Source organism: Carassius carassius, chromosome 29 (genome assembly GCF_963082965.1).
Source record: "Carassius carassius chromosome 29, fCarCar2.1, whole genome shotgun sequence".
Taxonomy (NCBI): Eukaryota; Metazoa; Chordata; class Actinopteri; order Cypriniformes; family Cyprinidae; genus Carassius; species Carassius carassius.
In genome coordinates this window covers 22835641-22862573 of record NC_081783.1, presented here as the reverse complement: position 1 = coordinate 22862573, position 26933 = coordinate 22835641, and the positions used below count along the sequence as shown (strand labels likewise).

The 26933-nt window shown below is 35.5% G+C and overlaps 1 protein-coding gene across 2 annotated transcripts in view; it reads left to right on the top strand.

Moving 5' to 3' along the window:
* The first annotated feature begins 2039 nt into the window (after nt 1-2039).
* LOC132109912 (platelet-derived growth factor receptor beta-like) overlaps nt 2040-26933 on the top strand; it is a 42544-nt gene continuing 17650 nt past the window's right edge. The window contains exons 1-7 of one of the 2 annotated variants that reach the window (XM_059516365.1): nt 2040-2307; nt 19663-19736; nt 20343-20630; nt 21381-21638; nt 22260-22390; nt 24522-24687; nt 26701-26872. In XM_059516365.1, the coding sequence (XP_059372348.1) occupies nt 19694-19736; nt 20343-20630; nt 21381-21638; nt 22260-22390; nt 24522-24687; nt 26701-26872 (1058 nt within the window). In that variant the 5' untranslated portion in view covers nt 2040-2307; nt 19663-19693. Of the gene's footprint in view, nt 2308-5515; nt 5659-19662; nt 19737-20342; nt 20631-21380; nt 21639-22259; nt 22391-24521; nt 24688-26700; nt 26873-26933 lie in introns of those variants that run through there. The other variant, XM_059516364.1, reaches the window with a different exon arrangement.

Here is a 26933-nt window from a genome sequence, read left to right as displayed (position 1 = left end):
ACTTTTATTCGTTTCATTCCATTGCATTTCAGACTCCGGCTGCTTGACTAAATTAGAATATGTCTTTGTTGCATCTGGATTTTCAATCAGTTTCTTTGAAATTAATGCTGTTTATGAACCTAAAATGAACTTGTTTGTCTGACAGAAGACTTTTAGTTGAACAAGCCTATTTCAGAAATAAACAAAGCTACATTACATTGTATCCTTATTGTTATTAAATGTTTTACTTATTGTGCAGCTCATAGGAATAGATTATGAGTGATCATGCAGCTACATAACGAATATGTCTAGGCTATTTATCTTCATCCAGTTATAATTTAATTTAACATTTATTTATTTATAATTCACTTAATTATATTTTTTTAATTTAGCTTAATGTGAATCCACGTAACCGATTTCCCACATAAATGTCTCGCGTGTGACGTACATGTGCTGACAACAGGTTTGAATACAAATAATCGTTATACTCGCTCATTAGCACTGATTTCAATCAAAAGATTCAGAAATATAGCTCCGAAGATTTTAATCAAAAGCTTGGCGATACACGCTCCAAAGAAAAAAAATTCAAAAACGTTGTCGAATAAGCACTGCGCTGAAATGTACTTATCTATAGACTGTAAAAAACAGCAGAATAAACTCTTGCTTTATGGAGAGACAATTTGTGTTATTAAATTACCTCAGTTGAACCACAGAAGGCACTTCAACTAGCATCTGTCAGTTAAACACTTGATCACAATTCACAAAATCACAAAATAGTTGGATGGAAAGCCATATAGGCCAATATCTGCAGGACTGAGCAGCCGTGAATAAATCTAGATTTGGGACAGTGACAGTGGATATTTCCAGATGTGAAGATGAGTAACACAGGAAACTAGCAGTTTAAAGCAAAACCAGATGTTTTGACACCCCTATAAAGGTATAGCCTATATGTAACTATTGCTAAGCTAGGCCTATGTTCCTCATTTATGAGGTTTTATATGCTTGTGGTGAACATTGAACATTATCAGATATTTATGGAATCGATAAATCGGGCAATATCAGTCAGTCCTCATCCAGATGGTCCTTGTTACATATTTCACTTGTTTTTCATATTTTCACTTGAGTTTATTATTATTATTATTATTCATTTAATTTGGTAATTGTTGTTAATAATAATAATAAGAAGAAGAAGAAGAATTTGTATTATTTATTATAATTATTAATTATTAGCATAATCATTAAAAGTAATTATGCATTTGTTTTCTGTTTCAACTTTGTCAAACAATTTGATAAGAATTTAACAACACTAGGTGAGTTTATTATTATTATTATTATTAATTTGGTAATTATTGTTAGTAATAATAATAATAATAATTGTATTATTTGTTATTTATTATGAATTATTATTATTCTATTTTAAAGTAATTATGCATCTGTTTTCTGTGTCAATCGTTGTCACACAAATTTATAAGTAATTCCTCTCATTTTAAGTATAGGTCTCATTAGTAGCAGCAACAAAAGAACAGTAATCATATTTTGTATTTCTCAAGCCTAAGCTGAATAAAACAACAACCCTAAACCCAGGAATGTACAATAACAGACTGTCTGTGACAAGCCAGCATTGTAATTCTTTGGCACAGAACCTTTTATTCCTGCACTTTTATTCATTCAGCTCCTGCGTGTCTGTTCAAGGCCTCTAATGAGTCTCTGTTGATCAGGACATTTTGTGTTCACTCACACAATTACACAACTTAACAACTTCTCTCTCTGTCTCTCTCTCTCTCTCCCTCCCTGCAATAAAGAGAAAATGTCTTACTCAGCTGTTGGACATTGTTATGAATTTGCAAGCTACTCCTCTTGCTGCCTGGAAGAAAGAGAGAGAGAGAGAGAGAGAGAGAGAGAGAGAGAGAGAGAGAGAGAGAGAGAGCCAAGATTGAAAACAGACCCTGGTACTCTGTGTGTATACAGTAAGTGTATGCACCATATACTCTGCTATTGACACACCTTCCCTTCACAAAAACCACACTTTATTCCATTGCATTTTCCATTCTTCGCTTTGGCTCTAACACTTCTCTGCCTTGAAAACAACTTTCTCTCCTCTTTTTGTTTCTCCTTCTTTTCTTCTGTTCAGCTGGGCGCTTCATTGTGAGAGCTGCCAAAGGCCTTCTCATTTCCCTGCGGCGCGTGTTTTCAGCGAAACAGAAACAGGCGACTGTTGCTGAGGAGTTCTGGCTGGGCTCGTGTTGTTGTGTGTTTCTTCAGGTCTAGCGAACCTCTGGAAGACAGACTCCACTGCGTTCGGCCTCGCTCTCAAGAGTTCTCCACACGGTATGCCTGCTTTTGTTTTCAGGAAACTGTCATTGCTCTTTCATTGCTCCGCAACTGCTTTTCAAATGCTTGGGGTCGGTGTGGATGCATTAAATTGATCAAAAGAGCATAAAGACATTTATAATGCTACAATATATATGTAATTTAAATAAATGCTGTTCTCTTGAACTTTTTAATCATCTGAGAATACTGAAAAACTAAATGTGTCACTATTTTCACCATAATTTAAAGCAGCACCACTATTTTTACCATCGATAATACTCAGAAATGTTCATTGAGCAGGAAACCAGCATCATGATCATGTGACACTGAAGACTGGGGTAATGATGCTGAAAATTCAGCTTTGAATCGCAAGAATAAATTACATTTTACAATATATTAACATACACGATAGTTATTTAAAATTGCAAATAACATTTGACAGTTTTTACTGTTTTTAATAAAATAAATGCAGCCTTGGTGAGTAGAAGAGACATTTTAAAATATATACAAAATCTTACTATTCCCAAATTGATTGTATTCTCAGTTACTCATTTGAATAAAGTAACAAATGTAGATGTTTCTGCTAATATGATTCAATAGCTATCATACAGTAAAAATATAAAGCAATAAAATGAATGAGAAGAGCAGCTTAAATCATTTTTGTGAGAAATGTTTGAGTTCCTATTGACTTTTGTTTGCATTCAGCAAATCTGAGCACAGTTTGAGACATTGCTGAGATTCCTCTGAAACCTTAGAAGAGACACATGTGAGATTACCTGGGTCTTTTTTTTCAGGAGAAACAGGAGACATCAACATAAGCTTGTTTCCACCAAGGAATAAAAATGTGAGATGTTATATAGACTCAGAGTTGTTAGATATAAAGTCAGAATTATATCATACATCTACATACATCTTCTTCCGCTTATCCGGGGCCGGGTCGCGGGGGCAGCAGTCTAAGCAGAGAACCCCAGACTTCCCTCTTCCTAGACACTTCCTCCAGCTCTTCTGGGGGGACACCAAGGCGTTCCCAGGCCAGCCGGGAGACATAGTCTCTCCAGCGTGTCCTAGGTCTTCCCCGTGGTCTCCTCCCAGTGGGACGCACGCGCCCGGAACACCTTCGTGGGAAGGCGTCCAGGAGGCATCCGGAACAGATGCCCGAGCCACCTCAGCTGACCCCTCTCGGTGTGGTGGAGCAGCGGCTCTACTCTGAGCTCCTCCCGGGTGACTGAGCTTCTCACCCTATCTCTAAGGGATCGCCCAGCCACCCTGCGGAGAAAGCTCATTTCGGCCGCCTGTATCCGGGATCTTGTCCTTTCGGTCATGGCCCAAAGCTCATGACCATAGGTGAGAGTAGGAACGTAGATTGACCGGTAAATCGAGAGCTTCGCCTTGCGGCTCAGCTCTTTCTTCACCACGACAGACCGGTACATCGACCGCATTACTGCAGAAGCTGCACCGATCCGTCTGTCAATCTCCCGTTCCATCCTTCCCTCACTCGTGAACAAGACCCCAAGATACTTAAACTCCTCCACTTGAGGCAGGAACTCTCCACCAACCTGAAGAGGGCAAGCCTCCCTTTTCCGACTGAGGACCATGGTCTCGGATTTGGAGGTGCTGATTCTCATCCCAGCTGCTTCACACTCGGCTGCAAACCGTCCCAGTGCATGCTGAAGGTCCTGGCTTGATGAGGCCAACACGACAACATCATCCGCAAAGAGCAGAGACGAAATCGTGTTTGGTTCTAAAACCAAACCTGACCCCCTCCGGCCCCTGGCTGCGCCTAGAAATTCTGTCCATAAAAATCATGAACAGAACCGGCGACAAAGGGCAGCCCTGCCGGAGTCCAACACGCACCGGGAACAAGTCTGACTTACTGCTGGCAATACGAACCAAGCTCCTGCTCCGGTCGTACAGGGACCGGATAGCCCTTAGCAAAGGGCCCCGGACCCCATACTCCCAAAGAGTTCAAAGAATTATATCTTTGAATATAAAAAGAATTATAAACTCAGAATTATGAGATATACTCTCAGAGATTAAATATAAACTCAGAGATGATATATACACTCAGAATTATGAGATAGAAAGTCAGAATTATGAGATATACTCTCAGAGATGAGATAGAAAGTCAGAATTATGGGATATACACTCAGAATAATGAGATATAAAGTCAGAATTATGAGATATACACATAATTATGAGATATAAAGTCAGAACTATGAGATATAAACTCAGAATTATGAGATATAAACTCAGAACTATGAGATATAAACTCAGAATTATGAGATATGAACTCAGAATTATGAGATATACACATAATTATGAGCTATAAAGTCAGAATTATGAGATATAAACTCAGAACTGAGATATAAACTCAGAATTATGAGATATGAACTCAGAATTATGAGATATAAACTCAGAACTATGAGATATAATCTCAGAATTATGAGATATGAACTCAGAATTATGAGATATAAACTCAGAACTATGAGATATAAACTCAGAATTATGAGATATGAACTCAGAATTATGAGATATACACTCAGAATTATGAGATATACACTCAGAATTATGAGATATAAAGTCAGAATTATGAGATATACACATAATTACGAGATATACCCATAATTATGAGATATAAAGTCCGAATTATGAGATATAAACTCAGAACTATGAGATATAAACTCAGAATTATGAGATATACACTCAGAGTTATGAGATATAAATGAAGAATTTTGAGACAGAAACTCACAAATGCCAAATATAAATGAGTAATTCTGGGGAGAAAGATGGGATAAAAAGTCACAATTAGCTTTAAAAAAAATTATGTGGCAAAAAAAGAAAAGAAAAAACAAAGGATTCTTAGTTTGTATATTCTTAGAATTGAGAGAATATATCTTACAGTTCCAAGTTTATATCTCTAAATTCTGGCCTTTTTTTCTCAGAATTGTAAATAATAATCTCTAAATTCTAAGTTGTATTTGTTTTATAAATACCACAAATGGGCTTTTATAGACTATAGCAAAAGTCTCCAGAAATAATAGAGACATTAAAGAGATCTGATCTGTGATTTAGTTTTTATGTGGATGTAGCTACATTGGGTTTTACTATTGATGAGTTAGTGAGTGAATGAACCCTGCTGTGGTCATTTGACTAAATAAACAGATCTGCAGCCCAACCTCCTCTCCGTCTCTCTCCATCTGAGACTCTGGAGACTTGAGCTTTAGCTCCATCCCTCCCTCCAGCAGCTGTATGAGCGAGCGCTACAAAACTACAGATCACAGACGAGGAGAGGCAGACAGCGAGAACTTAGCAAGAACGCAGGCTTTTCCTAGACATGCTTTTGCTCTGACGTCCAGGTGTCTTCTGAAGGTAAGAGACGGGATCGTATTCCAGAGCACAGCTTTTGGTTCTCTCTGCTCTCCTGGAAATCCTGAGGGTTTAGGTTCATGAGGTTTTGGAAAAATCACCTTAAATATCTTAGTTTCTGGGCAAACAGCTTCCAGGAGAAATAAAGTAGCAGTCCAGGAGATGGTTTTTATCTTAGACTGAACTTTGTTTGGAGAACTTCACCTCATGTGTTACCCTTTTAGAAAGTTCTCGCACGTCTCTCACTACGATGCTTGTTTTCATCCAGATGTTGGCAATGATTGACAGCCTTTAGATGTTTTTTGGGGATTTATCTGTTTCTTTTTAGCTTTTGTGTAGGAAGGGCCAATTCTGCTGTTTGTTTGTGTCGCATTTGAAGGAGAATGCGCTGAATTAAGTGAGAGCAAACAAATCTGTGATTTACAGTGTGTGTTTGAGCACCTTTACACACGCTGGAGACTGTAGAGGTGTTTGTTTTCTCGTTTGCCGAAATGTGTGTGTTGTAATGCAGTGCTTATGGTTTGTTTGAACGCTCCTTCTGTCATTGAAAGTTTCTCTGTGTTTTGTCAGCAGTCGTTGTGTTTGTGTGTCATATAACTGCATTCAAAGGCAGACAGCATTCCAAAATCCAGTTGTTTGTGACTTTTATCATTCGCTGCTTACAAACATTGTGATAAAAGCATGAAGTGAATGTCACATAGTTTAGATCACTATGACGAGCCTTTGTCAAAAAATAATCTCTAAAAGATGCAAGGATATGTGTGTGTGTGTGTGTGTTGCATTGTACATAAAATTATATATTTTATGGTAAATAAATATATAAATATACTTTATAAAATTTTATATATATATATATATATATATATATATATATATATATATATATATATATATATATATATATATATATATATATATATATATATATATATATATATATAATAAAAAACTAACATACTGCTTCATACCTATGTTATTTATAAATATATATATATATATATTGTTCATATACATAAAATAAATATTAATATTAATATTAAATATTAATAAATATTAAATATAAAAATATCAGTATACATTGTATCATTTAAAATAGCTATATGATATATTTTATGCTATTTATTGTAACATGTAATTATCAGTATTAAAAGTATTATGCATAATTCATAAAATAATTATATATTTCATGATAAATAATTTATGTAAACATATCAATATATATTTATGTATAATAAAATAATATACTACTAAATTGTATTGTATATGAAATAATCATATATATATATATATATATATATATATATATATATATATATATATATATATATATATATATATATATATATATATATATATATATATATATATATATATATATATATGTGTGTGTGTAAGAAATAAGAAATAAGATATGGGCAGTAAGTAAGTCTTTAGAAATATTTATTGTGCATAAATGTATTTTGCAGTGCAACCCAAACATTAGCAGAAGTCAGAGGTGGTTGTAGTTCACTGGCACAGACGCTTATCTGAAGCAGGACTTTGTATATATTTGGGTCAGTCGGGGCTGTAGTCACACAGATGTACAGCAGCTGATCTCCGTTTCTCTCAAATGTGAATGCACCGGTACAGAAAGCCCCGTTACTCATGCGTTTCTGCAGCTCATTGTTGTGTCATGAGGAGTTTCTGTGCTGTTGTTAGTCACGCGTGTGAGTAAGATGTGAGCGATATCTGCGATGGGACTGTCAGGACTGAAATGGAGTGGTTCTCGATCCACTGCTGCGTCACCAGCTGTTTCCTGACCCCCTCATCTGGGCCGCATACCAGTCCTATGAAAAATGTGCTCCCCATTAGCAGCGGATGAGTGGAGCTCATGAACAGGGTCAGGCAGAACCACATCGTCACAAACACACCAAACACTTTTGAGCATTTGTTTTCCGAAAGCTGTCTTGTGTCATGTTTTAAAAAATAAATAAATAATTGAACTTGTTTGGTGTTTATTTGAAAGTGACAGCATAGAATAACTCTTAATAACTGTTAATAATTAATATTCTTTGTTATTAATTAATGTCAAAGAGCAGATTATCTTATAGCACTTGTCATTTTACTAAGAACCAAAGAAATATAACAACCAGCAAAGAGTCTAAAATGTACAACATTATGTATTTAATTATTTATTTTTAAATACAATTATTTAATAAATTAATTCATTAATAAATGATAACACAATAAATGGCAAAGAATCGTGTTATTAGCAAAGCATCAGTCTTAGTCTGATTTGAGTCTCCTTCAGCACTCGAGCAGAAGTTTTTCTTCTTTCATCAGGCTGAAGCTCCTTCACTCGTTCACTCAAGAGTGTGTTTAATCGTCTGCATCCTGCAGTTAATGACCGTTAAGATTACAGCATAGCGATGACCAATGACTATTACCAGAATAAAGAAAGAAAGACAGATGATGCTGTCTTCATCAATCTCTATGAGCTACATTCAGGCCAAGTCAAACGGAGACACAAGGAGACAGTGTTGGGTTCGACTGAGATAACGAGCCTGGGAGACCTAAAAAAATATGATCAGACCTTCTTTAGATAACCAGTTCTCTTCAGGAAAGGCAGAACGCTGTGTGTGTTTGCCCTGGCATGCATGCATGAGGGTTTGTGTTGTGTTTCAATCATTTCACAGGAGTGCAAAGTGTTTGTGTTTCAAAATCAGTTGATTGTAGAGATGAATCTGTCATTCCTGTTTGGGATCTGTGTTCGTTTCTCATGGATGCAGGGCCTGAAGTGCTCTATACTCAGATATGTGAACGCAAATGTAGCGCGCATCATGCATCGCTTTTAATTGTGTTCGATTCAATTGCATTCTCAGTATTGCCACAAGGAGCGCTATAGATGTGTGTAAACCACAGCAATGGCAAAACTAGATATGTTTATATTAAGTTTTTATTTAGAAATCCCAAAATTGGTATAAAAATGTGTGAAGGGAAAGAGCTGATAGTGCATGTGAAGTTTGTATAGTGAGACTTCATGCTTACAGTTTCTGGTGTTTTATGTTCTTCATCTCTCCAGCACCACAGGAATTTCACTGCCACTTCCTCATCCTTCATTTCCGTTCCTTCTCTCTCCGTCGCTGTGTCAGTGGCTGGTTGAGGCTGTAATCATGTAAAGCTGTCTCTCTCTCTCTCTGATGTGGGGGTGTCAGACGGGTTGTTTAGAGAGGATGGGCTTTGGTTTGATGAGTTTTTGTCTAGGGTTAGTTGATGACATTGTCTTTCAGAGTCGTTCTGGATTTGGTTTTTTGAGTCATTGTTTGCTAGTGCTGTTTACTAGGCAAGGATCACACACTGTTGCTCATAGTTAAAGTTGGTCTTTTGAAGAATTCATTTTTTATAAGTAATAGAAGCGTTTTTCAAACCTGATTTGATTGTGCAGGACTCATATCTGGCTAGACAAGAAGGGTATGTTAACACTTCAACAACTTGCTAAAAATGGAAACAGATTTCATTTGCGTTTTTGAAAAGATCTGCATACAGACGACGACGTTGCCAAATTTAGTTTAGCTCACACGGATCCGTGCAAAACGACTAAAAATGTCATTTCAGTTCAACTTCCTGCGTTTTGTTGCCAGTCCAATTTAAAATTCATGCCAAATTAAAATGTCAATTGATATCCTTGGCAAACAATCACATAAGAATTATATATGTGACCCTGGAGCACAAAAGTCACTGGGGTATATTTTTAGCAATAGCCAAAATAATAATAATTGTATGGGTCAAAATGATCTAATTTTCTTTTATGCCAAAAATCATTATGATATTAAGTAAAGAGCATTGCTAAGAATTCATTTGGACAACTTCAAACGTGATTTTCTCAGTACTTAGATTTTTTTTGCACCCTCAGATTCCAGATTTACAGATAGTTGTATCTCCAACAAATATTGTCCGATCCTAATAAACCATGCCTCAATGGAAAGCTTATTTATTCAGCTTTTATGTTCAGTTTTGTGGTCCAGGGACACATATGATGTTAAAAGAGCACAGCAGATACACTCCTGCTGATCTTCTGATGCTGTGAGACGTGGTGTTGTAGCTCTTAATGTCTTCCACGGCTGTGTTTGGGACAGGGTCTGAAACTCCAGATGTGGCCAATAGCTTCAGGCCGCTTCATCTGCAACATTCTGACATCCTCTGGTGACGTCTCTCTGGCCCATGATCTGCCTCAAAGTTATAAACACCACTATAAAGTCAAAACTGTGCAGCGCTTTGGAGAATTACGAGAAACCGGGAGAAAATGGGGGCGAACTTTAACTTGTGAAGTCGCTTGTTTAATGTGGGATCTTTCCAAATGCCTTTTTTCCATAGCAATTCGTCCCTAATGAGTTGAGAGGAGAGAAGGGTTAATGTGAGTCTCAGCACTGATTTGGACACTCCTCACAGATGCTGCTGTCAGCCAATGCATCCATACAACATAAAAACAAACCTGATGCTGAATCCACTCACAGCATCGTGTCAGAATTACTGTAATCACGAGAGGACTGTTCAGAGATCCTACAAAAGGTTTCAATGTTCCTTCTAAAGAACAACATAACAGTGTTATAGTAATAATCATATACTGTGATGTGATATATATATATATATATATATATATATATATATATATATATATATATATATATATATATATATATATATATATATATATACTGTATAAATATATAAACTGTATAAATAAATAAAATCTAATTAAAAAATTATATATATATATATATATATATATATATATATATATATATATATATATATATATATATATATATATATATATATATATATATATATATATATATATATATATATATATATATATATATAAAATTTTTGAATTAGTTTATATTTATTTATATGTATATATTGTCATTGAATGCTAAAACAGACATATAAACATCATGTCTATATAGTATTTATTTATTTTATTTTATTTATTAGGTTTTTTTTTTTTACTTATTGTAGTCCTTCCAGTTAAACTAAATGGAAATAAGTAATGTTTCTTTGTAAACTGGTATAAAGATGTTTTTTTTCTTTGAATTTTATTTTGTTTCCATTAACATTTAACTAAAACGTTTTTATTTTTTAATGATTTTGGTATAACAAATGTACTATTATAGTTTTTGCTAATGTTATGAAATAGATTTTATTTGTTAGATTTTCTGTTTATATTTATATTTGAGTAATTTTGTTGTGTTTTTGACATTATTAATATTTTCTATTATTTAAGAAAATATGCCTAGATAGTTTTTATGTAAAACATTGAAATACTTTTTAAAATTAATAATTTTAGTTATTTTAGTACTTCAAGTTCAACTAAATGAAAATGACAATATTGGCAAGTAGCAGAACACTGAAAGTTTTTTAAAAATATATATTTCATTTTATATCAGTTAACTTGAATTTTATTTCAAGTAATTATCTTTTTCTTCATTTTAGATAACCATATCAACTCTGTTTTATAAGTGTGTGGCGACTAATTGCTTTTATGACATAACAATCAAAGAAGAGAGGATGAAACTTTATTAAAATTAATTTAATTTAAAACCCATAATACCAGTTATTCTGTCATGACATACTTAGACTTACTTTCGACATGGAAAGAAGGAGATCCTGCAGTTGGTTAGTTGGTTGTTTTCATCTTTATATTTTTTATGTTAGAGAAAATATTCATGTGAGAAAATATCCTGCAGGTCTGTTGTGGTTTTAGGTGGGAAACCAAACTAACCAAGGATAACCTTGAACGAGACAGACAGTGTTGGAGGAACAAAGTGAAAGGTCTGCAAGATAGATGTGAGGTTTGGATGAAACAGTCTGTCGGAAAAGGGAAAGAAAACGGTACTCTGTTCATCTCATCAGCATGTTTTCTAGTTTTCCTGGAATGGTTTGAGTTTGTGCTGAAATATTCCCTGTGGGGTTTGAGACACATCTTATCTTATCTGTGATGTGTCTACTTTGAGGATGTTGTGTGTGTTTGTGTTTGTGGTTATGATCTTCATTATACATAACAGCAACTATAAAACAGATTCTGATTAGGCCAAAAACTGTAATGCAGCCCTAAGTGGTTTATTTCTGTTATAAAATGGCAGAATATTTTTAGTATTGTTTGTTCATAATTTTAATAATTCTTTGTTTTTATTGTTATTAGCTTTTAACTATTTATATGAATTAATGATTGGTATATTATTCTGTAATATCGAACATTGTATTAACAATATAGAATTTAATATATTTGCAGCATGTTTATTATAGCTAAAACGTTTTTGTTACTTGAAATTATATATTTCACAATTCATTAAAAATTAAATCAAATAAAATTTCCATTCAGTTTAACTTGAAGTACTAAATAAATTAAAACTAATAAATTAAAATGACAAATGATGGCTTATATATATATATATATATATATATATATATATATATATATATATATATATATATATATATATATATATATATATATATATATATATATATATATATATATGTATATATATATATATATATAAATGTCATCAATAAACAGGTTAAGTAAAATATTATGCATTTATAATATACAGTAGTGTGTATATTTAGGAAAAAGTGAGTTATTTATTTTCTAGACAGATTTTTCCAGTCAAATATTTTTGGTGTGTCTTTGCTTTATATGACAGATCAAATCAAATAAAATTTCCATTCAGTTTAACTTGAAGTACTAAATAAATTAAAACTAATAAATTAAAATGACAAATGATGGCTTATATATATATATATATATATATATATATATATATATATATATATATATATATATATATATATATATATATATATATATATATATATATATATATATATATGTATATATATATATATATATAAATGTCATCAATAAACAGGTTAAGTAAAATATTATGCATTTATAATATACAGTAGTGTGTATATTTAGGAAAAAGTGAGTTATTTATTTTCTAGACAGATTTTTCCAGTCAAATATTTTTGGTGTGTCTTTGCTTTATATGACAGATCTTATAAATGGGTGTTTTTAGCCTCTCTTTTCCATTGTTATGTTATTTTAAGTTTGCAAACTGCAAAAAGTGAGTTGTTGTTCCTTGAGGGAGTTGACGGGGGCTTGGGGATTCTCATCATCCCAGGGGAAATCTGGGATAGAAAAAGAAAAACGTTTATTTTAGCAGCGACACACTGGATCAGTTTTCCCACAGCCTGTGCCAGAAGTTGAGCTCTAGGAGGGCAGATCCTAAAGCAGCGCCCACCTTTAATAAACGTTAATCAAGAACAGGAAGAATGGATGAGAGTTATGAGTGTGTGTGCACGTGTTCATCTAGACCGATAAGCATCTCTGTGTTTGGCCCCAGACCTTACTGCTTTTTCATAACTAGCGATAAGAGCCTGTGAACCTTTTGTACTGTTAGATAAGCTGTGATGAATGGTTTGGGTCGGTCCTCTTGCTGAGGGATTTACGGCCGTCCCAGAGCAGGAAGTGCTCTTGAAGACCATTAGAGCTCCATTCGCTCATCAAAGCTGCTGACTGCATCTGAAAGGTGTTTGCACAGAGGAAAATTTTGTTGCTCTGAAGACTTCAGGGTATCATTCTACCCAGAATTATCATTCTGCCATCATTTACTCCAACTTTGTATGACTTACTTTCTTCTGTGGAAAAATGCAATTAAAGGTCCGTCCAGTGTTTTTTAACCCCCGTCTTCAAAATCTCTTCTTTTAAATTCCACAGAAAAATAGAGTTTTGAAATGACATGAGAGAATATCATAGGAATGGCCAAACTATGCCCTAGCAAGCCACTTAGCAACATCAGAAAACACTTAGAACACCCTAGCAACAACCTGAAACATGAGCAACTGGTCAGCATCATGCCATCCACCGAAATTGCCAAACAATGTTCTAGCAACCACCTAGCAATGTCAAACAACCACTTAAAACACCCTAGCAACGACCTGGGACATCATAGCAACACCCTTGTGTCCTAGCAACATCAACCAACCAGTTAGAACACCCTAGCAACTGCTTAGCATCATGCTGTCAACACGGAATACAATAGGAATGGCCAAGCAATGCCCAACGCCGACCCCCCATTGGTCAATATTCTCATATTGCGGTTTTGTTGTACTGGAAATGTGATCATGTCTCATCACCACATGGATTCGACAGCAACGGACACACAGTGTGTTTTGCAACAGTTAAATAGCTCCGGCTTTCCGATTCGAGGGGGAATTTGGGACCATTTTCTTCATGTGTGTGTGTTATTCCTGGTCTTGGAGGTCTGCATGTCTTTTACACACCCACGCTGAATCTCTACATATGTTCCCGAACACACACAGGAAGCAGGAGGCCCTGCAGCTGAATGAAAAGAACAACATCAGAAATTGTTTCTTCTCTCAGCGCCTTTGTTTTTCTTTTTCCCTTTTTCTTTCAAGGCTGTGTTTGTTTCCCAGGAGCACTTACAGAGAAACAGACAGCAGTTTTGGTGCTGAAGTGACTTTTTCCCCCCTCAAACTGGCTCTAGCTTTATCAGTGCCACGCTGGCAGATGTTTAAGGAAAACAAACTCCCATATAATGATAATCCCAGTGGAGACGAGCAGCTCGGGGGTAGTTTAAATCGGAACAGAAGCGACGGTCCTCGCGGAAGCCGTGTGATGTCTGGTGGGAATTCTGGGATTTAGCTGTTGTGTCACTAAATGGCACGTTTGAGAGTGTTAGCAGGAGTCTGGGATGCTGGGAAGGGTCAGACGAGCACGCCGTTCCCATCCCCAACACCCACACACACACTTTAAAGACACTCAGTAGATGCCACATCTGTTTACATGAAGCAAACCAGCATGTCACAGTACTTGAGACAGCCACTCAGAACAGCATAGCAATGCTCTATCATTTGTCAAAAACTTTTTAAATCTGCATCATTTCACCATTAAACTCCCACAACACCCTAGCATTGGCATCGCCCTGGCAACCTCCCAGGTAAATGGCCGTATAAACAGCATAACAATGGTCTAAAATGCTTAAAGGGGTCACATGATGTGATTTCAAGTTTTCCTTTCTCTTTGGAGTGTTACAAGCTGATTGTGCATAGATAAGATCCCTGAAGTTGCAAGGACTAAAGTCTCAAAACCAACAAGATATTCTTTATCAAAGTTAAGACTTGCCACGCCCCCCTAAAATGGCCCATTCAGACACGCCCCCACATGTCTATGTCACTATGTGGAAATATTAGCATAATGCCGCCAAAGCGTTCACCCAAAGAAAGAAGGCTGGCTTCAGTAACCGCAGTTAGTGTTGAAGCAGCCATGTCAGGGAGATGCTGTGTGTATCTAGGAGAAAGCAAAAGCACTTTATTTGGCCTTCTGAAAGTAGATGCATTTAGGAATCTTTAAGATTACTTACAACTGAACAGCAACACATTTTATGGACGACCGTTTCGTGAACCTTGGAGAGGAGGTCATTCTGACTTTTCTACGACAGTCTGGCACTTCTGAATCAGCTACTGTATGTTTTGTTATTAGTTTAAGTAATGGCTATTGACTGTTCAAATGTGGAGTTTTGCGCGTTGTGTGTGTGTGTGTGTGTGAGAGAGAGAAGCCCCTTTCACACTGCACATCGGACCCGGCAAATTGCCGGGTCACCTTCTGTGTGAACGCAAACACGTCCCAGGATTAATCCCGGGTCGGGGACCTAGTAACATTGCCGGGTTCAGTCCCGGGACGAGTGCTGTGTGAACAAAAGCCAGATCTAATGCCGTAAAGTATCGTAGTGATGACGCGCGTTATCACGCGACTCTTTTAGCAAGTGTTTTGAAGGCAGATCAACGTTCGCGATGAAACAAATATGTGCAAACTGTAATGAAGCAGAGATCAGTTAATTCCTCACTTTCCGCGCTGAAGCTGAGATCGTTCACCAGCTTCAATGAGAGTTAAACCGCATAGCGTTTTCGACTCGTACATTACACATCACATCCCGATGTCACGTGTCTTTACGGGACCTTTACGGGTTGTGTGTGAAAGCACGCACATATTCCTGGAAATCACTGGCAGTGTGAAAGGGCAAAATCAAGGAGGGACTTTGTAGAAAACAATGCGTTTGAGAGAGGCGGGGCATAGAGGACCAACAATAATATAAAGTATTTGAAAAATAATGTGTTTTTTGAACATTAAAGCATGTCAACATATTCTGTTACATCAAATACACAAAATAAGGATCTTTAAAAAAGCATCATATGACCCCTTTAAACCGCCGTAGCAACTGTATAGCAAAGCCCTGGCAACCACCCTGAACACCTTAAAAGCCATACAGCAACACTCATAAATGCTTAAACACCTTAGAAACTGTATAGCAACGCCCTGGCAACCACCCACAATGCCTTATAAACAGCATAACAATGGTCTACAATGCTTAAACCGCCTTAGCAACTAAACAGCAATGCCCTGGCATCCACCCAGAACATCTTCAAAGTGGCAACACTTTAAAATGCTTAGAAAATCTTAGCAACTGTATAGAAACGCCCTGGCAACCACAAAATGTTTAAAACACCTTAACAAATGCATAGCAATGCCCTCGGGTTTGATGTGATCCCAGCTGCAGTCATAAATGATTTCTAGCTTGTTAATGCTGCTCTAGCTACTATTCCTGCTGATGTTGAAGTCGGTGCCAGAGCCAGACGTGGGTTGAAGACAATGCCAGCATTAGATTTTCCTTGTATTCTGCTGCATAATTGTTTTGCATTGGTTCTTTTGCATGAGTCTGCTCTCTCTCTGACGCAGGTTGGCCGCGGTCAAGCTTTTCTAGAGCCCAGAGAGACGTTAGCATGAAAAAGAGGCCATTCTGACATGGACGACGTCAGCCTCATTCTGGCCTCTCTTTCCTTTAGAGTTACCGTTCTTTAGTCTTTCATATTCTTCTTTTTCTGTTTTTTTAGCCAGTCTTTCTCTTTCTCTCCCTCTGAAAGGGTTTGATTCAGAGCTCCTTTCATTGCTGGGCTGCTTGGCAGCGAAATATTCCACCGTATTCATCTCGCCTTTTTTTCAGACGTTATCTTTTTTTCTCCTGGTGCTCTTGGTTTCACAGCAGCTTTCAGAGGATTCGGCACATTTTAAATCGAGGAAACTACTGATGTTTGCTTGTTTTTATTTGCATTGACTTTTATGCATCTACATATATGGTTTGTTCATTTATTTACATGATGGGATTTAATTTATTTAGGTCTCCTCAAATCATGTGTTTTTTATTATTATTAATGCTATTATGAATTGAAATGTGTATTTTTAAATGTAAAAGAAATGCACATTTATTATTATTATTTTTTTTTAAATAATGGTTATTTAAATGGTTAATTAAATTACTCATAATCATTCTGCAGTGTGTGTGGTCCAGACATAAGTAATTAATCAAATCACATGCATCATTGCGGATAAGTGTGTTAATTATTTTATTTTATTTATTGAAAATGTACATAATTTATATACATTTTATTAAGTTTATGTTTTTCTTTTACATTTTCTTTTATTATTTTATTTGAAGATTATTTCTTCACATAATTTTTTTGTATTTTTTGTGCATTTCAATAGTTAGATCACTTACTCACAATCATGTTTTCCAAACCTGTATATCACTGGCATATTGATTTTTACAGCTTGTCATTGTAACTAGTGTCTAGTTTAGTGTTTCATGCCAGACTGAATGTTGCATTGTTTGGCCCGACATCAGGGCTGGAATATGACTGAGTACAAAAATAGGAAATGTTTGAATGCGTGTCCTGCAGTGAGGCCTTGCACTGTAAGATAAAATAATGGAAAAACAGAAAAGCTATTGCCAGAACATTCCCTTTAACTCTAAAACTCAACCAAATGCAACACATTACTCAAAAACAGATACAACACCTGTGAAAAATCAATACAGGAAATGATCATATTAACCCAGTACATTGTGCCCTATTTTTACAGTCTTTTCTTATATGCGTAAACATGACTCCTGGGGTCTCTGAGCGCGTCCCCTGTGTATAAGCAGATCATGAGAAAGTTTCCAAGTCTTTTCTGGGAATACACACTGGAAAAACTCCTCCTAAAGCAACTATAACAGGTCTGGAGGCTCCTTGTTTCTTATACGACAATCCTGGGGGATTTATGACTATAGGCACTTTATGAAGTACACTTTTCCTCTGGCAGTATATTAGGCATGAGAGAGATGCAGGATTTGTGTGGGATGCTTGATTTTGATTGCTTCGGTGAGATAGTGTTAAGAGTTTTAAAACACACAAGCACATAGCACATTATTGCTTTCTTTTTTATTGCCTTGTCAGAAAATGTTTCCAGTATGGTGCATCTGCATTAAACAGCATCAGATCTCACAGTTAACCAGTGGAGCAAATACTACATCCCAAAAAATAACGAACATTCGGGTTGTTAAGGGGAGACACCCCATCTAAATAAACTTAAGTTAGAGTTGTGTCTTGCATTAAGGTCAAGTTTATTAGAGCAGGAGGAGGATTTCTTATTGAAAGTTATCTGCTTTATTTCATGAAGCAACTCTTGAATTTAATCGTGTTGCTAAAAATAGTCATGATTAGATCACCCTGCCGAACATCTTTTACGAGTTAAGAACATTTCTCCAGTGTTACGCATTTCACTCTTTTTCCTGCGACTCCCTCGAAGGATTCCTCCTCCGTTTTTTTGCCCTCCGCCTCTTCTCTGCGATATGTTCTTCCGCCCTCTCAAGTTTTCCCACCCTGATTTTGCACCCAGTGATCCAGCTTTAACTGTTTCCAGACCGCTTAAACACCCATCCACCCCCACTCCATCCATCCGTCTGTCCATTTCCACCCCACAACAACCCTAGTGATTAACCCTAGTGTTTACTTACACACACACACACACACACACATATCCTGGATGATTTGGGTCTTTTGTGACCTCTGGCCTCTGTGAATGAGCTCTAGAACACCTTGAAAGGGATCAAAGCTCTCATAATTAGACAGATCCTGTAAACTTTAATATTTATATGCAGTTTTAGAATCACTGAAAGATACACAAATGCATTTAGGAAATAAATAGTGTTAAAGTATTAAATATTACAGACTTTATTTAGTTTTATTAGTTGTGCAAGTCAGTCCTTACTAGTACGGATAGTGCAGATAATAATGTGATCAAACCTCTGTGTATTGACAGTAGTCAGTGTTATTTTAGTAACATTGATATACTATTTTGTAAATATTTTGAATGAGATGCTTTTTCATTTTTAGTTTTAATTTAAATTTTTGTTGAAGTTTTAATAATTTTCTTCTGTTTTTGTTATTTTTAAACGTCTGTTTATTTTTTTTATTATTATTATATATTTATTCATTAATTTGTTTAATTTTAGTTTTTACTATTTACAAGTTACTTACTTTAGTACTTAAAAATTTTAACTAATCAAAGATGAGAAAATTTTCCTTGACAAATAACTGAAATAAAAGTTGATGGTTTTATTTTATTTTATTTAATTTTATTTTATTTTATTTTATTTTATTTTATTTTTTTTTATTTTATTTTATTTTATTTTATTTTATTTTATTTTATTTTATTTTATTTTATTTTATTTTATTTTATTTTATTTTATTTTATTTTATTTTATTTTATTGTTGGAATGCTCACCGTGACCACAGTAGATGCAACAATAAGAGCATTTGTGAAACATGCTACTGTTTGTGTGCAGTCAGGCATGTGTGTCCCTCTCTGAAGCCTGTGTGAGAAACGACCCGTGTGTTATTCCACAGTGCTGGACACACGGGAGGCACATCTAGTCAAAGTTAAAGATCCTGTCAGGAAAATACAGTCTTACACTCATGACTGCATGAGTTTTTAAAATAACTGTCACATTTTAGTGAATTTTCCCTTTTGTAAAAATAAATGTTGAGGTGAGTTTGGTAAGATCGCTGTTTCCTTTTGCTTTGAGGTGAATCAGTCCTGAGTTGTTTTCCTTCCGTCTGCAGTGTCTAAACGTGTCCTGCTCTGGAAGACAGCATGAAGAGTTTCAGCCGGTCCCAGCTGACTGCCATGACAACAGGTAACAGACTAAACAAACCCCCCAAATAATGTTACTGTCAAGACTTAGCCAAATAAACTCAAACCTAAAGCTCAGTATATTCTGCACATGACTCATTTAATGTATAGAACTCAGAAGGCTCTCTTTTACTGCCTATTTCACACTTTTGGTTATTAAAAACAAACTGTGCCAGATGCAAATAGATAAAGTGTAAGAAAATAAAAGCTTAAATGGGTATTTTTCAACTCTTGTCTTTCAACATGTTATAGGAACAAAATAGTTTAAAATCGTAAAATTAACCAGTGCTTTGCTTATAGTGTTTAAAACCTGCCTTTATATTTTGATAAATTAGGTTATTGTAATTGAAATCTACAGATGCATATAGATGAAATGTTTGAACAAAGACATGTTTTAGAGCCAAAATAACCCAGAATCTTAAAATTGAGCTATGCATAAAAGGATATGGTTATAATTAACAACCAAATCTCAAAAAATTACATTGGAATGTTTATTCCCAAATTCTCTGCTTGGCAGAAACCTGACAATTGTTATTCTTCAGTGATTTCTGCACACCTTGAGTTGTTGTAGAGCAGTATAGTTTGAGTCTGAATGCTGGTTTGTGTGCAGGTTTGCTCCTGCTCTGTCTGGGTAGCTCAGGTCTGGAGCTCAGTCCCAGCGTCTCTCCGGTCGTCCTCTCCATCAACTCCTCCTTCAGCATCACCTGCTCCGGCTCGAACAACGTCACCTGGCACTTCAAGCGGGAGGAGAGAGTTCCAGAGTTCCACGTCGAGAAGACAAGCTCCTCCTCCTCCAGCGTTCTCCGTCTGGAGCAGGTGACGTGGAGACACACGGGCGTTTATGTGTGTTCGGAGAACGGGACAAATGAGACCAGAGAGGTGGCCGTCTTCGTACCTGGTGAGAACTCATGAAATGATTCAAAATAAATTTGTTTTGCTTTACTAGTAGGTCGAGTTTAAAAAAGAGCAAATGTAAAAACAACAGCTATCATTTATTTGATCATTTGAACAATAAATGCTGTTTTTAGGTAGTTTTGAATGTGATTTTCTCGTTTATATAATATTGTGTGTATTTTATTTGATTTATTTACCCACTTCCATATTCATTATTTTTTTGTGTGTGTAATAATTTATCGTTCCTCAAATAGATTAATTGTTCACTCACTCATGCATTCGTTCATTTTGTGATTCTCACATTGATTTAATAAATTCCTGCATTCATTCATTTATAATTTTTTTCATATTGATTTATACATTTACTCACTTATGCATTTATTTAATATATACTCTCAGTGATTATTTTGTTCATTCACTCATGCATTCATTCATTTATTGATTCTATCATTGATTTGTTCATTCACTGACTCACCCATGCATTCATCCTTTTGGTGATTCTCCCATTGATTTAATGAAGTCCTGCATTCATTCATTCATTATTACTCAAATTGATTTGTTCATTCAATCACTTATGCATTTATTTATTTGATTCTCAAAGTGATTTATTTGTTCATTTACTCATGCATCCATCCATTTGATGCCTACATTAATTCATTTGTACATTTACTCATGCATTTATTTACTTATCCATTAATTTGTCTACACACACACACACACACACAAACTGATTCACTGATTCCGTCCTCCTCAGATCCTGAGGTGTGGTTCCTGGAGAACGATCATTTAATGGTGACTAAGACGAGAGAAGAAGGCACTATCCCTTGTCTGGTGACAAATCCCTTGATAAACGTCATGCTGTACGAGAGTGACACAGAGATAATGGTGGAGGGTTCATACAACCCCAGCATGGGCTTCACCGCCATCCTGGAGGACAGAACCTACAAATGCAAAGGAAAGCTAAACGGAGAGGAGAAAGAGTCCATCCCCTTCTACGTCTTCAGTATATTTGGTACCTTTGCATCTTGATCCAACACTTTTATCATATTAGGGGTCTCTTTTTTGCTCAAATGCTGTTGCTCAGTAGACTTACAGATATTTCCGGTTGTGCTTTAAGTATCAACTTTGTCTCAAATGTTCAAAACAGACTAAAATAAGTCACTACTCATCAATTAGTAAAGTATAGAGCATTAAAATATTGAGATTATTGTTTTTGCAAATCTGAGTTGACAACAAAAATTTGCTCTCCGTTTAATTTCATCATTTTCTTTACTGCTAAAAATGAATTTTTGTCTTGTACAGTATTTCCTGAAGGAGAAAGGATTTTTTAATTTTTGTCCTATACATATAGACCATATAGCAGATCGTTTTAATATTACAGACCTTTATGATTGTATTTACCATTCATGTATCAACATTACAGACGATCATTTGCTGTTTTGAGTTCAAACGCTCACCATTTTCTTTTCAGTTGTATTTGTAAGACGGTTAAATCATTGAGAGAGTCCATGTGTTGCACATCTGTGTCATCATTAATTGGACCGAGTCTCTCATAAACACAGCAGATGATTTGTTTTCTATCAAAATCAAACAATAGCCGTTTTTGTTCTTTCTTTCACACACATGGCTTCAGCTCCCGAGGCTCTGGACCCCTACATCAACGCCTCCAAAACGGTCCTGAAGCAGGGCGAGACGCTGAATGTCAACTGCACCGTTCACGGCGTGGAGCTCGTCTACTTCTCCTGGGACTTTCCCCACAAAGACGTGAGTGGGCTCGATGCTTTGTTTCCGTTATTTTCTGGAGCACTTAGCGCTCCCGTGAGAAGCTCCGCATGTTGAAATGAGCTCAAGATGTGCAGCCACACCTTCACGAGGAACACGTGTTTTTATTAAGAGAGAAATCCAAAACGATGAGGGAAGAAGTGAGAGCTTGAATAAAGACAGCAGGGCAGAGATTGTAGTTCCAGTTTATGCACATTAGAAGAATGAATATCTTCTCATTTCTGGTTCAGATTCACCTGAGGTGGTTTGCTGGTTTTTACCGCTGACTGAACTGGTTTACACTAGTCAGGCTTGTTTTCAGATTTTTTTTTTAAGTAATAAAATCAAAATGAGATTTTTTTTTATTTTTTTATTTTGTTTTAGCATATCTCTGACGTCTTTTTTGTTTTAAACATAAACTTATTTCATTTTGATACATTTTGCATAAACAAAATCTTAAAGGGTTAGTTCACCCAAAAAGGAAATTTATGTCATTAATGACCCTCATGTTGTTCCAAACCAGTGAGACCTCCGTTTATCTTCACAGTTTAAGGTATTTTAGATTTAGTCCGAGAACTTTCTGTCCCTCCAATGAAACTGTATGTACGGTATACTGTCCATGTCCAGAAAGGTACGAAAAACATCATCAAAGTAGTCCATGTGACATCAGAGGGTCAGAAGAAGAGAGAACTGAAGATGAACACCGAGCCGGGCCAAATAATGACTCGTTCACGAGTGAAGAACCGGTTGCATCGGTTTTCGGATCACCAGTAGTTCGATTCAATAAACCGGTTGAAGAAAACCGTTCACCAGTTCTTTTGCGCTCGACGTAATGGCGTCATTGGCGATGATTGCCCTTGATTCAAGCCTTCGGTTTACCAGCGCTCATAACATTAGCACAGAATCAGTTCAGAATCAATCACCAAAAGAATCAGTTCGGTTCAGACGCTCTGTGTGTCGGTTTGCTTCACGCTAAATCACACATGCGCAGTATCATCAGCTCCTCGGTTCTCGAATCAGACGTGTCTGACAGAAACGGTTCTTGACTCGTGAACGAGTCGTTATCTGGCTCGGCTCTGTGTTCATCTTCAGTTCTCTCTTCACAGCAGTAAATGAATTACTCCGGGATATTGGTTTATTTTAACTCAGAGGAAGTGTCAGCCACGTTAAAAAAGTTAACAGCTTAAGTCATTTGTGGATTAATGCGTATTGGAGACGTGAACCGTTTCAAACGATTCAGTTCGATTTGGTGAACTGGTTCAAGAAGATCCGGTTACATCGAATGATTCGTTCGCGAACAGGATATGACAAACTGCTTTGTTTTGAACTCTCTCACAACAGACACGGAAGAGAAGACAATGCTGTATAAAGTCGTAGTTTTTGCTATTTTTGGACCAAAATGTATTTTCAATGCTTCAAAAAATTCTAACTGACCCTCTGATGTCACATGGACTACTTTGATGATGTTTTTCTTACCTTTCTGGACATGGACAGTAGACTGTACACACAGCTTCAATGGAGGGAATGAGAGCTCTCGGACTAAATCTAAAATATCTTAAACTGTGTTCAGAAGATAAACAGGTTTGGAACAACATGAGGGTGAGTCATTAATGACATAATTTTAATATATGGGTGAACTTACCCTTTAAGTAATTTTGCTTTTGAAAGTAAATGTATCTTATTTTAAGGATGTTCAGGTATTTGCACTGGGAAACAAGTCAAAAATACTGAGGAAGAAGATTATTTTTAAAGTGTCTTTCAAATAATTAAATGTAAATGTACACCAGAGCAAGAATTTAAGCAGGTTTTGGGCCAAAAATGGCACAACAATGTGCCTGTAATTCAGCAAGTCTGTTTTTGTATATTAAATTATATTTTAGGTAAATATTAATACATATTCTAATTATTCCAAATTTGTTTTGATACATGAAAAAAAAATATCATACACATTTATTTATATAATTAAAATAATTTAAAATTTGTATTACATTTTTACAAATAAAATGTTTATATGATTTTAAAAAATCTGTTAAAAGAAAAGAATTACCCCGAAAATCAGTGTCCAGGAGCAAATGCTGCATGCTAATGGAAAATTTGATTTCTGACACTGAAACCCTAATGTTTTGGCCCTCAGGTGGGGGACATTGAGCCCTTGACTGACATCCTGTCGTCCATGAGCATGCGGTCCTGTCTCAACATCACAGACGTGTCTCTGGCCAGATCGGGACAGTATGTTTGTCACGTAAATGAGGGTGTGCTGAACCAGATAGCTTCAGCCAGTATTAACATCACTGTACTGGGTAAGAGCTGCAGATTCATCACATTTACTTAAAGTATAGAATCCATCAACAACAGGGTTATTATAATGAATAGAAACTCAAACCATGAAAACCTTTCATTACATGAAAAAAACAACTAAATATTTTATTTTTAAATTATGTTTAATTTTAAATAATAATTTTAATCCAGTTAATTTATTTCAGCTAACTGCCATAACAATCTTTCTTATTTTCATTTAGTTTAACATGATGTATTAAAATAACTCAAACTAAAACTGAAATAAAAATGAATAAAAACCATAGACTTTATAGAAAAAAAACAGTTATTGTAGTTGAACCATGAAAAAAGGTTCAATACATAAATAAAAAAAACTTAAATTATTTAAATGTATTCCATTTATATTTAATAAATATAAAAAAATATAAAAAAAAATGTGTTTTACTTTTTTGCTATTAATTTATTCTTAATGAATTCATTTCAGCTAGTTGCCTATTTTAATTTAGTTTAACTTGAACTAAAATTACTAAAATAAAAAACAATATATATATAAATTAAAAAACTAAAATAAATATGACTAAACTTTTACCTGAAATTATAATGAAAAAAGAATAAAACTAGTGCTGTCAAACGATTAATTGTGATTAATCACATTCAAAATAAAAGATTTTGTTTACTGTGTATATTTATTATGCATATATAAATACACACACATGCATGAATATATTTAAGAAAAATATGTTATATTTGTATATTAAATATATTAATTTCTAATATACATTATATAAATATATTCCTGCAAATACATGTAAATATTTTCAAAATATACAGTATACTGTATGTCTGTGTATTTATATATACATAATAAATAAACACAGTACACACACATATATAATGTAAACAAAACAAATTCTAATAGTATTCCAACGATACTAAATAACGCTAGTCAGCACATTTTGTGCAGCTTTCCGGTAAACGCAGAGCTGTATGAAGAGCGCCTTCATCATCATCTGAGCTGCAAAATCTGGGTGGTGTGTTTTCAATCATGCTTTGATGCAAGCCTTAATTAAATCAACAGCCGTCCCTTTAAAACAAGAGCTCAGTCTCACAGCATTTCGTCACGGGGGAAAGGCTGCGTGTGAATCAGACCTTCTGCTGAAGGAAGGAGTTATGTTTGTGTTTGACTTGACGAAGCCACAGCCGTACACAGAAACCCTGGAGAGTGACAGGAACTGACTGTAGATCAATGCAGATCTTTGTTCAAGTGTACACAGCACAAACACACACACACACACAGGATGCAGAAACTGCAGGCAGGCCTTCAGGAAGAAAGTGCTTTTAGCACCTGAACCTTCGATTAGGATCTATCAGCCGCCAGTGAGAGCTCACTTATGGAATCTTAAATAGATTATGTAGAAAGATGAGCAAGCAAAACTCATTCTGTCCTGCTTATAAGATCAAGTCATAATTTGATACTCTAGCTTTCAAAAGTTTAGATTTTTAATGCTTTTAAAGTGTTTTATGCTCATAGAGGCTGCAATTATTTGATTGAACAATACAGTAAAAGTAATAAAAATGTGAAATCTTACTATTATTATTTAAAGTAGCTGTTTTCTATGTTAATAGTTTGTAAAATGTAATTTCTTCCTGTGACGGTAAAGCTGAATTTTCAGCATCGTTACTTCAGTGTCACATGATCCTTCAGAAATCATTCTAATGTGCTGATTTCAGAAACATTTCTGAGTATTATCAATGTTGAAAACAGAAACCGAGAAACATTCGATTTTTTTGAGATTCTTTGACGTATCGAAAGTTCAAAATACAGCAGTTATTTGAAATCTGAATTGTCACTTTTTATCAATTTAATGCATCCTTGTTAAATAAAAGTATACTTTTTTGGGCTCATCCCAAATTTTGAACAATAATGTATATGTAATAATAATTAGTGCACATTGACTACAGCTCATAGAATTAAACTTCAGCGTTACTCGTGCTGATCCTTTGTATTAACAATATTTTCATCTGGCTGTCTGTAGAGAAAGGATTCGTGGCTCTTTCTTCACATCTGGGCAGGAAGGTCTCAGCACAGCTCGGAGAAAATGTGGATCTGAAGGTGGAGATCCAAGCGTATCCCAAACCCAGCGTGCAGTGGAGTAAAGACGGCGCTCCTATCAGAGGACACAGCACCAGACAGGACCAAGAGACCGGGTAATGATGCTCTCTTTTAAACAACTCTCAAGCTTTCCACAGGATCTCAGACTCTGTGTGC